Below are 16,717 nucleotides of genomic sequence, written 5' to 3'. Positions count from 1 at the left end.
GTGCTATGATAGCTCCAATATCAGTTTCCTTGCCGTTATTTTTATTGTCTACGATGGACGTAGATGGATAGCTCCAATATCAGTTTCCTTGCCGTTATTTTTATTGTCTACGATGGACGTAGATGGTTTGCTGAATTCTTTGGGCTGGGTTTGCCATATTTGGACTTGTATCCCCTTTTGGGTCGGTTTTTGGCCTAAGGACTGGTTGTAATATCCTCTTTTATATATATATATATATATATATATATATATATATATTCAGTTACTTTATTTTCCAAAAAAAAAAAACAAAAAAAAAATGATAAACAAAATAATTTAAACCATCCACCACTTAAAAGATGGCTTTTTAGAGGGGGAGAGAGTTATATTGCGTACGTTTTTTATTTTTGACTGTTCTAAAATAATTGTATCCGTTCAAAATTGTTATATTTTAAAATTTATAACTTATCAATATAATATACAAAAATAAATAAATAAATAAAATAAAATGAAAAACAACACTTTTAAAAATAAAGCAAGTATTTAGAGCTGCAACTATTGGACTTGTGGATCCTCTGCAGCGTGGATAAAGCGTCAAAAATAAAGCAAGTAATAGGAGTGAACAATTTATAGGTGAGTCTCACCGTGTTATTCAATCTTCACCCTTAAAAAAAATACATGATAGATGCTATCTGCCTATCTGGCACTGGATCCTTAGTCGTAATTATTACCATTGAAGTACATAAAACAGACAACCCATTCAATTCCTGACCAGAGAGGGATATATGCAACATATATATATAAGGAATAAATCAAGACATAGGTAGTGGAGGAATAATCAAGTCCAATCCGACGTGAAAGGAAATTAGTTTCTAGGATCTTACTTAGTTTACATATAGGTGTCTTTAGTTGTTTGGAGTTGGAATTTTGTAATTAAAATTTGTAGAATTTTAAAAAAAATTAGTTCAATTTATTTATTTATTTTTTCAAATTCTATTAATTTTAATTTTAATACTCTGATTCAACCCATCCATAATCTATTTCCTAATAAAATACACACACACATATATATAATAAGAAAGCATCCTACTTTAGTTTATTTGATGCTGAGTTTGAAAGCATATGTGTGTGTGTGTGTATATATATATATATATATATGAATGTCTGATTTGTTTTTGATGGGTATAATATGGAAATTACTGTACCCAGACAAGATAGAAGGGACCCATAAATTCTTGTGAATTAATAATTTATTTTCACCGTAAAAGAATGAAAAGAATACAGTTGTGTAAAGTGAGAAGAGAAAGGAGAAAATTCACTTGGTTGTACATATTGGATACAAAATGTGATCCATCCAATTTGGAAACAAAAGGCGGGACATCCAATTTGGACTCAAAAGGTAATAAAAGGGAACATTTACTTGTTTGTATTTTCTATCTCCCAAATTCGATCACCTTTTTATCAGATTTACATGATTATATTCCATACAAGTTAGTTTATTCAAATAGCATTTAATTGGAAAAGATTTAATTACACTTTGAAAAATAGCAACAAAAAATGCATTCAAATTCTTGTACGGCCTCAATTAGCATAATGCGAGAATTGAAGAAAATTATAAAATTTTGGAGTCATGCGTTGTTTCCTATCTTCTATGCCGGCCACAAGGGAATTAATTAATTTCCACCAACATGAAATTAAGAATAAAGTTGATGAGAAGTGAAAGAAGAAGATTCACTTGCTTGTTGTATTGGATACAAAAGGTGATAGATACATATCTTTCCTAATTAGACTATGAAGAATTTCTCCTGTCTGTGTGTTTAATTGAAGGACAAAAATTGATAGGATTTGACAACTCGAACACAAAATTGATAGGATACTATTTTAATTATATTACAGACTTTACATTATATTCCAAATGAAAGAATAGGATTATTATTATTATTATTATTATTATTTTTGGATCCTATCATTTTACACTAATAATATGATGTCATAATGTTTGATGTGTGAAGATTTTCATTATAAATTACTACATTGAATTTACATATCAATTAATAAATATTTTTATTTTATTTTAATAAATAAATACTAAAATAATGAAAACTCTTTACACTTTTAATAATAATGTTTGTGTGTGTGTATATATATATATATATATATATATAGTGGACCTAAGAGCCCCACTGAATTTTTAAAAAAATTATATCTTTATCTATAAAATCTTGAATAATTTTACAAATGCCCCACAATTTTTATTTTATTTATTTATTTATTTTTTGCAGATACACACTTAGCCAAAAATTCCATCATCTCTAGTCTCCATCTTGACTATCTCTCCCTTCGTCTAAAGCTCTCTTTAAATAATTAAATAAATAAATTTATTTTTATTCTCTTAGTTGACAATTCATCACTACTTCATGAAAAAATTATAATTACTAAGACAATAAGAAAAGTTCTAATTAATTTATGGTTGAAAGGTAGAAAACTATCCTTATGTTATATTTAGCAGTGTTACAACATTTAGTTAGTGCAAGAAGAAGTGGGGTGGTTTCTTGCCAAAAACTTAAAAGTAGGGGCGGATGTTATGCAATTTGCCTATTATTTAATTAATACAAAGTTTGAATGTATATTTTCAAATGTTTGGTGAGGTCTGAGTAATTTAAAAATAAATAATACGACCGCGTTTTGCATGTGGCATTATATTTTTGGTGAACTTAGAAGACGACGTCCAAGACTTTTTTTGAAGCCTCTCTCTCTCTTCCAGCACGACAGTTTCAATTCAACAACCCCCACCTCTCTCTCTCTCTCTCTCTCTAACCAAATTGTGGAATCTACGTTTACACAGTTGAGAGTTGGAACCCAAGAAAGCATCAAACGTCAGTTCATACTTTTTACAATGATTCATTTTTATAGAATCAAATTTTATTTTCTTAATGGATTAGTATTTGATTTGTGTTTTGCCTTTTCAACTTTTCTAGAATCAAATTGTGATTAACACGCACCTCTAATCGCATTTTTCTGGGGTTTGATGGAGATTCCCTCTGAGCAACAGATCGCCAGCATATGCTCACACTGGTATGTAGAAAATATGTTTATTCTCATCATTTCATATTTGTTTTCCTTTTATATTACACTGTTTGGTTTCTGAGAAATTGCAAGTATTCACACAATCTTGATAAAGTTGTAAACACATCACTGCCCCATTTAAAATTTCATTTCTCTGTTCTTACATTTAGTATGGTTGGATTTTCGCCTTACTAAAAAAATACTCGGTTGAATTTTACTGAATAACTTGTGACCTGGGCAATATATATTATTTTAATTATGTATGCTGATTATGAGCCTGTTATTGTTGGGTGCTGTTGCAATTTCTGTTTAGTTTCCAAGTATTTGTTCAGAAAAGCTGTTTTATTTATTTATTTTTTATTTTGTTTCATGAATTTTTTTTTTTTTTTTAATTTTTTAATTTTATTGTTCTTAGGGATGTAATCAGGTGGGCTTGGGTTCCTTGTGACCCCTTCTGATACTTTATTTTTATTTTTATTTTGAGTTCAATTGTGCAAACATGATCAATGATTTCGGAAAGCATGCAAATTGTTAAAAAAAATAGATAATAGAAGGGGAAAAATGCAGAACCCAAGGAGATTACTTTTTATAAACATGTTTGAGTGGAAAGCATGAAACACTGCCAGATGAGCACGCAGCTATTATTTGGTCAATGGACATCTTCGTGTATATGTTCCAAGAACTAATTAACATGTTTGAGTGGCCAATAAATAACATTTGAAGGCATTTGATAAATTCTTATGTTTCCAGCAACAAAGCAATTCCTGCTCAAAATTTTGATCTCCACATTGTGCATTGCTCTCGGAACCTGGAAAGATGTAAAATTTGTGGAGATATGATCCCCCGAAAGCATGCCGAGGAACATTACATAAAGACACATGCTCCAGTATGTAACTTTTTTTTATTTTTTATTTTAATTTTTTCTAGAAGTAATAAGAATGGTAATTTCTGCTATTATTTTTTTTGTAGAAAATCAAATAACTGAAATAACTTTGATGAGTTGAAGTTTTTCTCGTTGGTAAAGTTATTGTCAGTAGAGCACATTAGTGCATGTCCGTATTGTTTCATTTGAATTGGACATGTTGAACTCTTATACATGTCTTGTTGCATGTATTGAGATCGATGCATTTTTGTTCATCTCTTTCTTCTCAAGTCCAGTGTTGATACCACCAATCCTTCCATTATTTACCTTGTTCTGTAATTTACAAGTGAAGGAAAAAAATTGCGTAAAAGAATATATAGGGAGACTATTGATTTTGTTCCAACCTTTACAAGAATCAAATTTGGTTGTCTCTCTTCCTCTTGACTCTTATTGTTCAATTTCAACACCAACCTTTAGCATATCATATAGAAAACTGGTTTTCTTGTGTGTTTGGGGGTGGGGGGAATATCTATCAATGATAGAAATTGTTTTCCCATTTGGACAACTTGTTTTATTATTGGAAATATGAAATGAAAGTAAAGTGGACTACATAAGAAAGTGTGGTAAAAGGATTTTATTTTAATGCGGTGCAATGATACCTTTGTAAGGACTTCTTTTACGTTTTACTAGTTTGGTTCTTACAGTTGTTTTTAAGATATGCAGTTACTTTCGTATTGCTTTTGTGGAATAGTCTTTGCTTTGTGTATTAGATGCATTGTAGAAGTTATCATATTGAAGCTTGGATTCTTTTTTTTTTTTTTTTTTTTTTTTGTTTTCCTAGTTGGTACTCAGACACCCACCCTCCAATGAATTGTTTGCACCTAGCAGGAATCGATCACGCTTCATGAGGCACCAGGGCCCAAGTCTTTTCCAACTGGGCCAACCCCTTGGGGTAGCTTGGAGCTTTTTTGTTAATCATGGGATTGAACTTGTTCAGAAGTACCTGGGTAATACCATAATCAGTGTTGGAAATACGGTTGGAATTTTACCCAATATATAGGTAACTCCAACCTAAACCTACTTCTGTTTGTAAGCGACAGGATGAAGAAAATGGGCTCAAGGCAGGATCGGGCATGAGAAATATAACCTGACCTGAAACCTTGACGGGGTTGGGATTTGGTGGTGCCTGCCCTTGTATGAGCGGTATGTTGTGAAATGGTTTCTTTCTATCAATGGATGTAGCTGGTGTGGGACTTTATGAAACACCTTGTAGCTTAGACCTAGTTGAGTTTTCATCATTTCATAGGCTTAGCTTGAAAACAATTACTAAACAGTTGAACCAGATTAGCATTGGGAAGAAATGAGAGGCATTTAGGTCTCTAATTCTCTTTCTGGTAGGAGCGAAGTGTGGGAGGATAGAAAGTGGGAAAGGAAAAAAGGTATCATCGTTTGGTAGGAATGAAAAGGAAAGGGAAAGAACAGCAAAAGGGGGACTTTTCCTCCACGACCACCAAATCCTAATGCTACAAAAGTGTTCAGAAAAGTGGGTAAGGACTTGCCTTTCAATTAATTCCTGTCCTTAAATGTGCAAGTGTATAATAGTATAACCAAGTAAGATCCTTTTCTTCATTTTTTGCTTCCTAATCAGCCAAATAAAAGGAGATAAAGGTTGCTTCATGTTCCTGTCGTTACCTTACCTATATTTCGTAGCTTTCCTTCGAATTTTCCATGCTTCATACGATTGGAGCATACAAGATGAAACCTTCCCAACACTTGTAATCATATGGCATAAGCAAGGCCTTTGGTGTTTGGCGCTGCCCCCATGTTTATTCATCACATAGCAGCAGAGTAATTTTATATATTATTATCTTGATCAGTAAGACACGCTAATTTGCCGACAGAGACTTGAACCCTGCACCACTTTTCTTTTGGGGGTGGAAATAGATACTATTCAAGGTAACAATTGGTGGTGGGGTGTGTGTATATATATATATACGCTGATTATACTATTTTTTTAATTGAACTGTGAGAACAGTTGAAGTTGGTGAGCTGCCTTCCTTGTTCTTTATAGAGGCCAGGCAAGAATTATTGCTAACTGCGTCGTAAATTTCTATCCCTATGTGACGGCGCTGCCCCTTGTTAAAGTGGGATGGGGTTGGGAAAAAAATGTAGGGTCCGGTGTGTTCTTCTTCCTAAACCACATTGATGGAGGAGCATTAGATGCGCTCAAAGAGTGCTCGAGAAGATTATGTAGGTCCATTGATCTTTTGGTCACGCTACGTTTTCATGTTAGTTTATTATTATATAATGCTATAAAGGTCAGACTCTTTATTTATAATTGAGTGGACTCTTGTTATTTTGTTGTGAAAATTAAAAAGGAGAGTTTCTTGGATCTTGTTGATGTAAAATAACAGATGAAAATAAATATTGCACAGCACATCTGAAAAAATTGTTCTATATAATGCTAACCTTAAGTAGTTTTTAAATATTGTAAATTATAAAAATATTAAAAAAATAAAGATATAGCATTGACCTTCCTTTTATTATTATCCAATTCATAAGAACTCTCAGATAAAATACTCATTCGAAATAATTTATACGGTACATTATTATCCATGTTATACCAACCCAAATCATTTTTTGTTGTTGCAATGTTCTCTAATTTATGTGTTGGATGACAAAATATAGTTTTCTCTGATCTGTTTGTATGTATTTGATCATGAGGACAAGACTCATTTTGTTGAACTTATGTTCCGTTAAAAAAATTGACAAGCTTTCTCTGTTATGTGTTATGTCCGTGTTGAAATTATAACGAGAGCAGGTGACTTGTACACTATGCAGTGAGACGGTAGAGCGTGAAACACTGGCTCTCCATAAAGGTGAATTTTGCCCCCAAAGGATTGTTACATGTGAATACTGTGAGTTCCCATTGCCTGCAGTAGACCTCTTCAAGCATCAGGTGTGGTGATTTATGATTTTAACTTTAAAAAAAACCTTTCATGCAACATTTCGACAGCACGTCTACAACTATGTGCTTTTTCATGTCTATTTCAGGAAGTTTGTGGGAATCGTACGGAATATTGTCATCTTTGCCACAAGTATATTAGGCTGCGTGAAAGAACTGGCCACGAAAACCGGTGTCATGGTAGTTTTAATGGTACTACCGTGGGAACTTCCAGGTGGGGAACAGTCTTCCTATCTATTGCACATTTTAGTTCATTGTTTTCCAAATATCAGGCATATTTCATGGAGTCAGTTTGAGCTGATTTTACTGTCATACTATATACTTTCAGCACCTGGTCGCACATATTATTTTGATTTGCTCGGAAAGAAATTGAAATATTTTCCGCTCATTATCTTACTTGCCACAAAAAAACCCAAACAAATAAAAGACAATTACCTGGTTTACATGCTAGCATACAAGCTGTATACATGGTTTAATGTGGTTTCATTACTAACATTGAGTATAATTTGTAATTGGATACCTGCAATCACCCTCAAACCATGGGTATGAATGTTAACACATTGCCTCCTCAATTTCCATATTTTGGTAAAACTTCTCATCCTCTTCTTGCTTGTCATCCTTCAGCCCTCAATCCAGGAAACTTCGATTTAAAACTTTTTACTGTTACATTGTTTCACCTTCTTTTATTTAATCACTGCCTTCTGCTTGAATCTTAATGCATTGCCTCCTTCAATTTCCATATTTTGCTTCTGTCATACTTCAGTCCTCAATTTAGGAAAATCCCCAATCTTACCAAGGGGTCCTTTAGGAATATGTTAGAATTATGAGTGTCCCACCTCATGAGGCTGACATCTCTGTGTCGTAGGACTTGGCTCAACCTCGCAAATTAATCCTAGCACCATATCCTCAATTATACAAATTGTACTAAATTAAGATAGTTGTTGAACTAAAGTTGAAAGATCAACATTCTGGCTAAATTTTCTGTTTGCTACTACATTTTTGAACTTCAAATTCTTAATGACGCCCCATGTGAATGTGAAGGGATTTTATTGCACCTGGAAGAGAGGAAGTCGGTGGAAGAAGGCAAGTGCCTCATTATTTTTCCCGGAAGAACCTTTTGTTAACAATTGCAGTGGCAGGCTTTGCTGTTTTACTTGGATCACTTTTCTTCCAAAGAGAAGCTGATAAGCAATTACATCATTAATTGACTCGGAAAAGCATTCGGTACTCGACTTACATTTTGTTTCAAGAAACATATTAATATATTTGCATGTATCTTAATATTCTGCAAACTATCTATAAGCTCATTGGATGATTGATAATGTGATTTCATACTGTCTTCTCAAAACTGTGTATTGATAACATGGAGTTATGTGGAACAAATCTTCTAGTGGAAATTTGGGACTCAAAATTTGTGAAACTACAGCTTTTACATTATCATAAAGCTAATAAAAGCTATGAAGCAAGGATATAGACATGACATGATCTAAGTCACAATAATTCTTCTCGACGCGGCTTTCAGTCTCTGCACGGGCTCTCACTCATATGCGGCCTTCTTTTGGAAAACACATGATTTGAACCCATCACCATCTTCTCCAAAAGCCCAAATTGCTAAAAGGTGGTGTAAGTTTAATATTTAAATCCTTTAACCTATCCAAATCATGTATATGCACACAAATATCATTGTTTTATCTATAAATAAGAAAAAATAAAGAAGAAATGTGGTAAATTTGTTCACATGTCCAAGTTTAAAAAGTCTGAAAACTCAAAAAGAGAGAATGTACCAGTTCAGTTGGCACCATGTGACCCTTCTTCGCATCTTATCTGACCTGTGAATTCTGCTGTATTATTGTGGTGTACCGCAATGACATTATTAATTAATTAGGTTGCCCGTGAGTTCTTGTTAGGTCCTGTGGCTCTGTGTTGAACCAAGCATCAGCTTTCACTATTTCAAAACTACACATAAACATATACTACTACTATATAAAAATTGTGATTTTATATTGTAATTGTTAGTGGTGTAATGCATTCTTATTTAAAGAACATCGTTACCACCATATCAATAGTTAGTGGAAGACCATAAACCATGAAAAGTAAAAATAATCTAGAAAAGTAATAATAAGATGAGCTCAACAAATGAATGTAACTTTCACCTACCCACTTAAATATTTTTTATTTTATTATTAAAATAGATAGTTCAACAAATGAAGAGATCAATTTCAAATGTTTGAAAAAATTGTTAGAAAAAGAAGGGTTGTTTGAAATGGACCAAGAACAAGTAAAAAAAAATCACTAGTTTGGTCTCAAAGTCCTCTCCCTTGTATGTGTATGATGACTTCATCACACTCATCATTATTCAAACTAATCCATTTTTAATTTCCATCGGATGGGACTAAGCGTTTCTAATTATCATGACACTTCTCTTTGGACTTTAATTTACTAGCTTGCATACGTTTTTGTCATATCTCAAGTACTCTTACCTATTTATATTTTTAGTAATGCTGAAATGAAGTTCAAAGAATAAATTCAAGTGACATAGAAGTAATCAATATATAGATAGGTAATATTTTACTCTTTTTTTTTTTTTTTTTTTTTAGCATTATGGATGAATAGTTTGTCCATTATATATATGGAGAGTCGTGATACACCGTTCGAACATATTTTACTTGCATTTTTTGAGGCCGAATTCGACAGAAAAATTATTTTTCATCAACCGCATGGATATGATATGATTTAATGAGAGACTCATTTCATGGATAATTATTATTACTCCCCACAAAACACCATTATTTCATAGATAATTTATAAACTCATTCGATAAAAAAAAATAATAATAACATGGGACAAATCCGAAAAGCACTAGCATGGGACAAAAGGTCACGGGATGTCCTTGATAGCCTTGTGTTTTTGTTGGTTAGTTTGGATGAAATTTGTGGGTGTCAGGTGCCATTTTAAAGTCACATCGGTTAGCACTTTTCATCACCCACAAAAGCGTTTCAAGAGACATTGGGTCATGGGCACTACTCCCTACATCTCAAATGGAGTGTCTATTGTTTTTTAAAAATGGTTACGGTTTAATTTCTAAAAGACATAGTTCCTTAAAAGTAATATTTATTTTATTTTTGAAAAAGAGGAAGTAATCAACTTTTGTAAAGTAAGATTAATTATTTTTGGATGAATGTTTTAATTTGACAACTTTATCTCAGATATGGGCAAGTATGCTGAAAATGACACACCCACCATCTCAGTCGTATTAGGCGTGCCTTACCATTTTGTGATATTGACAAAACAACCAAACACAAGGCAAATCTCCAACTGTCAAGTTCTTAGTGACCAAAAAAATAAAAATAAAAAATAAGTTTTTCCGACCATCAAAACAACACTACACAATAACATAGATACGTGGACTATCCGTTTCAAACATACGTAATCAAACAAACAAAACAACGCAAACAAAACAGTTGTACAAAGCAGCAGATGATATGAACACAACAGTTGTCCAACCTCTGAGGCAATCCAAACGTATCCATGAATAAAGTGAAACAGTTATAGCACAGAACAAAAGCCACTGATGCATGACGTTACTTAAGCGTGGAGATATAAATAAAATAAAAGTATTACTTCTGGATATATATAAGTTTCACAACAAAATCTAACAACAAACTTATTGTCAAAGTTGGGCACAACAAACAAACCTAATCATCTTTCAACTATTTCGTGTACCATGCAACTAATTTCAAGCCAGTAATGCTTTGGTGTAGAAATGTGAGATTAAATTAAATATATATGTGGGTGTGGGATGAAGGTGGGGGTAACCTGCCTCCAACACATCCGCGCCAAATCAAGAAATAATATATATATATATATATACATGTATTAATCAATTTTAATGTACACCCAGTAGGGTCATCATCACAAAGAAAGCCAAAAAAAACAGTTATAAGAAATTCCAACTCATATTGTACTATTACCCTCTCCTGAATAATAAATATTAATTTTACTTTCTAAATTATTCCCTGCATAAAAATTCACGACTGTAATACTATTAAATTGGTTACTGGTGGTGTTACAGCTCTTAAATACGGCAATTTGGACGCGTTTAAAAGTAGAAACGACTATAATTGGCTTGTGAAAGACATGGACAGAGTAATAGGTAAAAAACCAGTTTGAATCATATATATATATATATATATTCCAATATTTTTTCCTCAAATGCGATACTTAAATTAAGATGAAAGGAGTACGAAATTTCAACCTTCGAACCAGGGAAATCAAAGTTATCACGAATCGACCCATTTATAAGATCCGATTCAATTACAAGACCCAAACCATTTACACAAACCTGGCCTGCTAAACCTTTACAACAATTCTACTTTAAAAAAACCCTTCAACCATTTACAAAATATAAATATCTAATCATTCTCAAAACACATTAAAATATATATAGCTAAATATAAGTTTCAAACTTCACATACCATAAATCCAAGATAGCGGACAACCTGCTTATAAACCAAAGCCATCAAACATGACCCGACCCGTTGAATCCTTAAAATCATTATTCTATAAAAAACCTAGATTCCCAAATCAGGCCACATACGCATGTTTTTTTTTTTTTTTTTTTGTGTCTTCCCAAAATATATGTGCAGATCATATAGATGGGGAAAAAAATACTAGATTTCCGAATCAGCCCACACGCATAGGTATATTCTTTCATTCTTTTTCAAAATATATGTGTTGATCATATATATGTGTGTGTGATCTGCATTAATAGATCGAGGGTGGAACAAAAAAAAATACAGTTATTTTTTTTATTTTTATAATTCAGGTTGCAAAATAGCCATGGGTAGAGAGAAATACACACATACTGACACACATATATGGAGGGAGAGTATTAGAAAGAGAGACGGGTAATTTAGAGTTGGAGGAAGTTTAATTCAACATCTATACTAAATTTGTTTCAATTTCAAATTTAAGGCATCAGATGATGCCAAACATAACAAAAGAGAAGATTGTGAAATATGAGTTGAATATGAATTAGTCCACTGAGGGATAAAAAAATTAAACTTTTAATATATACATGAACAACTTTCGTATGCAATATATTTATTATTTAATGAATTGACTTTCACTTTATGATTCCAGTTGTTATTAGAAAAAACGACCTAGAACAAAAAAACTTGGATTTTGTATTACTACTGAAAATGGATGAAAAACATTTCTTATTAAAGATATATTACAACTGTATATTTTTTGAAGCATTCAATTTATGGAATGATGTTGTCAGAAACTGATGTCTGAATGCCAAAAATAATTCCAACAATAGAAGGAAGAACAAGGATGAAGGTATAAAAAAAAAAATATTCTCTATCAAAAAGTTCGCAAAACATGCTGAAAATAAATATTGAATTTATTTGTTATAATTACTAATTAAAGACAGCTTTTACGATTTTGATGCTACTGGCAAATTTTGCTGAAAGAGGAAAAGAATATTTAATGAAGAAGAAGAAATTTGATAATGAAAAATTTGATGGGAAAATAATGGGAGAAGAAGAAGATTCTTATATCTAAAAAAATGCAAAATGTCAAAGATGAAAAAAAATCAAAAATAGAAGAAATAAAATGAAGAAGAAGATTTAATAAAAAATGACATTTGTGTTGGGAATATTTTAGTTATTAGTAATGGTGGTTTCTTTATCAACATTCTGTCATTTTAATTAATGTATTCATTATATCAAAATATGTTACATTCTAAATGCCTATTTTTAGTGATTAATGTATTCATTATATCAAATCTGTTACATACTAAATGCTTATATATAGTGGTTTGTGGCATCTCCCATACCATCTAATTACGTAGTAGTGATTGATGATGAAACAGTGAACATACAGAGCAAAAAAAAAAAACGAACAAGTAAGTGATGATAATCTCTTTTTCTTTTAATAAACTATGTTCTCTCTTTATCATTATATCTATTTATTTATATATTTCTCTTACTTTACGTGTTTATGGGCAATGAAATGTTAATAAAGGTTGTTTACTAGCTTCAATATACGCATGTGGGGAGGAAGTATCTGACTCTCATGCCTCGCAATCTCAAATTTTAATTTTCTTACATTTATAAGTATATATTTTATTCATATGTTCTTCATTTTATTAATTAAAATTATGTTTATATATGTACACATTGTGAACTTTTTAATTGCAATCTTTGCATGCCATTTAATTAAAAGATAAATTCTCTATGTATTGTGTAATAAAATATATAAATTCTCCAACAAAGCATGTCTAGTTTCATGATCTCATGATGGAAGAAAATTTTAAAAATCTAAATTTGCATTTTTGTATAAGATTAAAGATTTTGCAAGTGATACAGGATGAGTGAATTGGAATAATTTTGTAATCCAAGAACGGAAAATATAAATAAAACATTCAATATATACATACAGGATGGACGAAAACAAACAACTCTTTAAATCATGAAAGCAAGCGTAAATAAAGTCCAAAATCATGTAAAATTTAAAAACTTGTAAAATTTTCAAGCAAATTTTATGAAGACGATTATCAATTGCAAGCAAGATTGAAGAGTTTATAAGCATATAAAAAAAAGTTGTTAACACGTTTTTAAAAGTTAAAAAAATATTCAAACTCATGAAGAAGCTGTCAACTAAAATTAAGTCTAATAAATTCAGAATTTAAAAAAAGTCAACATTTAAATTTAAGAATAATCGGTTGAAAAAGTAGTTTGAAAATTCCAGGAATGCAGAAAAGTCTGCTTGTTCAAGTGGTCAACATCAAAATGATAACTAGCTAGTCTTCCGAAAGAACTTTAATTTACTAAATTGAGGTTTGATGAAATTCTAAGATAGTCTAGAAAGGTGTGTAATACTAACAGTTGTTGATCCATTGTTTTGTAATCCCAATAAACTAACAAAGGCCATCACCATGAAAGCCCAGTATGTTTGTGTGTATATATATATTATATACATATACATGGATCAAGATCTTTTCTATAACTTTATTTTATTTATTTATTTATTTTTATACCTGGAACGTAGGTTCGTTATGTCAATTATTATTATTATTATTATTATTATTTTTATCATTTTTAAAAATAACAAAATTTGTTTAATGAAGATTAGTTGAACCATTAAATTATGCACCATCAGAATATATATATATATATATATATATATATATATATATATATATATATTTCCACAGCTCAATGGGATAAAACTAGAATGAGTTTCAAAATAATTGTCTGTGAAAATTTTGAATTGGGTCAATCTCACAACCATATGAAATGACTACTCCATTTCCCAATGGGACTACATTTCTTGCGCTTAGGAAAGGATATATATTATTAATTCCATAAGTCAACCATAGATGCCTAAGGCAAGCAAAGTCAGTTTATTTGGTAGATAGTTTTTATTTCATCATTCATGTGTAGTTATTAAAAACCTCTTTAAAATTCACTGAAAGCACTAAATCACTGAATTATCGAGTTATTTGCACCACATATTATAACTTGTGTATGTATAAATTAATTTTTAAGGCATGGTTTAATTTGCAATGAAATTAATTCGTAATGTTTAGCAATATAAGTAAACCTTAACCAGGTATGTGTCATCTTCTCATACTACTTTAACTGCTTTGTCGATCTGTGATGTTGCAGAATCAAACTTTGGTTTGGACAAAACAATTAAGCCCAAGAAATTAAAGGTTGAAACAAAGCGACCGAGAAAGTACCACCACATACACTGCCTTGGCCTTCTTCAAAGGTATGTCCAAGAAAAAGGGTGTGTCTGTCAAATTTTCTTACTAAATTAATCTTATAATTGTAGTTTAATTTATTAGTAACTCATTTGTTGAAGCTTTTTTTTTTTTTTTTTTTTTTTAAACACTTCATGTTGGCTCTTTTTCCTTTTTTGTTTTCCTCAATTTTGTTCATTAATATTTCTGCAATCTCTTCATGACGAATATATGTATGTATATATATCTAAGTGTGTGCTTCTGCTTTTATGTTGTTTGGTTGCAGGATTGATTCAGTAGTGTTGATTTGGAAATGGAAGTAATGGGGTGGAAGAGGCAATGGGGTTTGGTAGTCAGATTGTTTGGGGTTGTAGTTCACTTCTTGTTGCTGACTGAATGTTCTATGAAGACCCCAGTTAGGTTCTTTCCTCATCTCTAGCTTCTCTTCTTTATACATTCACGCACACACTCTCTCTCTCCTGTATATATGTGTGTGTGTGTGTGTGTGTGAATGTATGCTAAATTGAAATATATGTTGTTTGCTTTTGTGCACCCTTGAGAGAGACATTTCACTGAATACTGATGAGTTTGTGGATTTTCTAGCAATTTAGGTAAAACTGCAACAAGTTGTGTGTAAAGACTACTTTCATAATTCATACCAGAGTTCTTTTATGGTTCTCTGTGGTGGCCTCTTTATTCTACACACACACACACACACACACACACTTGGCTCTGTTGTTTTGTTTGAGTATTGGAAGTTTGAAACATGCAAGTGCGTATAGCATTCTTTGCTCATTAGAACTTGAATTCAGTGTTTTTCTTTGAGAAAAGAGAGTTCAAAAAAACTTTTTGGTCATTCACAGATTACTTGTATCTATGTCTTGTTTGTTTTGCTATTACTGTAATCTTTTACTCCACTAGGTATTTTCCATTAATGATAAAATCTCTGATTTAGAAGTGGAAATCCGATGCTCTTAATGAGAAAGGGAGTGTGGCCCCACCAATCAAAACTTTGCAGATTTTCTTTGTTTCATGCATAAAACTCTGTTCATATGAGTAATAGCTACAAATATCGATAACTCCAAAAAAAAAAAAAAAAAAAAAAAAAAAAAAAAAAAGTTAAATAAGGACTGTTGTCACTATTTATGAAAAATAAAATCTCTCTTTTTAAGTGTTTATGTCAATGATTCTTCCGGTTCATATATGAAGTTTGACACTTTTAATAACTTGGAGTGTAAAATGACTCTCTCGTAAGAAGTCACGGCCACGGAATATTTCTTGGTAGAAATTGAAGAGGGTAATATCTCTCTCACTCTTCCTCTAATTTGTCTTCATTGGACTTTTGGAGGTACAGAGCATATGGTGATGTTATTACCAGATATGTGGTGCAATGTTCCTCGCACGCCACACAATACACACTCGTGATCATATTCTCACAAAAAGTTAATTCTAATTTCTAGACACTTTCCATCTGATTCCATTTTCATTGAGTGTGACCACAGTGAATGAATTGATAGCGTGAAAACTCATACACCTTTTATATAAAGGAAAAGGAAGGGTAGATGGAAATCATTTCCACAAGGGAGAGGAAAAGAGGATGGAAGTACATGTTTTTCCATTTCAAATTAAAGAAGCATTTTGTAGTTATAAAAGGATGCAATGTTGAAATGATCAAGAAGTTTGTCATGCAACTATATCTAATAATTTCTGCATGCTTCACAATTATCCCATGTACAAATAATCAATTTCCACTCTTCCTATGGTTGATTAGTTATATTTATCTCTACTCTTTTAAATGTTTTGTTTTTATTAACATTAATATGTGGAGTTTAATTCCTAAATCTGATTTTGACTCTTCTTTTGTGGCTTTCAAATTGCAGAAAATTTTTAGGGAACATCGACAACAAAGAACTCATGTCATATCCTCCTGTCCGTTTGCATCGTTTGGATCAAGAAGTATTTTACTGATTTAATCATAAAATGGAACTTATTTGGCTAATTTTGTGTATTCATGTTTGCTTTACCATCCTAAAAAAAAAAAAGAAAAAGATATATATATATATATATATATATATATATATATATATGACGT

The 16,717-nt window shown here is 31.5% G+C and overlaps 1 protein-coding gene across 1 annotated transcript; it reads left to right on the top strand.

Annotated features, from left to right (window-relative positions):
• The first annotated feature begins 2,728 nt into the window (after positions 1-2,728).
• LOC132286995 (uncharacterized) lies at positions 2,729-8,220 on the top strand. Its single transcript, XM_059789454.1, has 6 exons — positions 2,729-2,855; positions 2,958-3,054; positions 3,796-3,931; positions 6,729-6,866; positions 6,962-7,086; positions 7,914-8,220. The coding sequence occupies exons 2-6, from the start codon at positions 3,008-3,010 to the stop codon at positions 8,074-8,076; spliced, it is 609 nt and encodes a 202-aa protein (XP_059645437.1). The 5' UTR covers positions 2,729-2,855; positions 2,958-3,007; the 3' UTR covers positions 8,077-8,220.
• The last annotated feature ends 8,497 nt before the right edge of the window (positions 8,221-16,717 follow it).

The sequence above is a fragment of the Cornus florida genome, unplaced genomic scaffold (assembly GCF_030987335.1).
Source record: "Cornus florida cultivar Cherokee Brave unplaced genomic scaffold, ASM3098733v1 CherokeeBrave_3.0.0_Hap2_Chr11, whole genome shotgun sequence".
Lineage (NCBI taxonomy): Eukaryota > Viridiplantae > Streptophyta > Magnoliopsida > Cornales > Cornaceae > Cornus > Cornus florida.
Note: the sequence above shows the minus strand (reverse complement) of the source record. Positions and strands in the feature narration are given on the sequence as shown.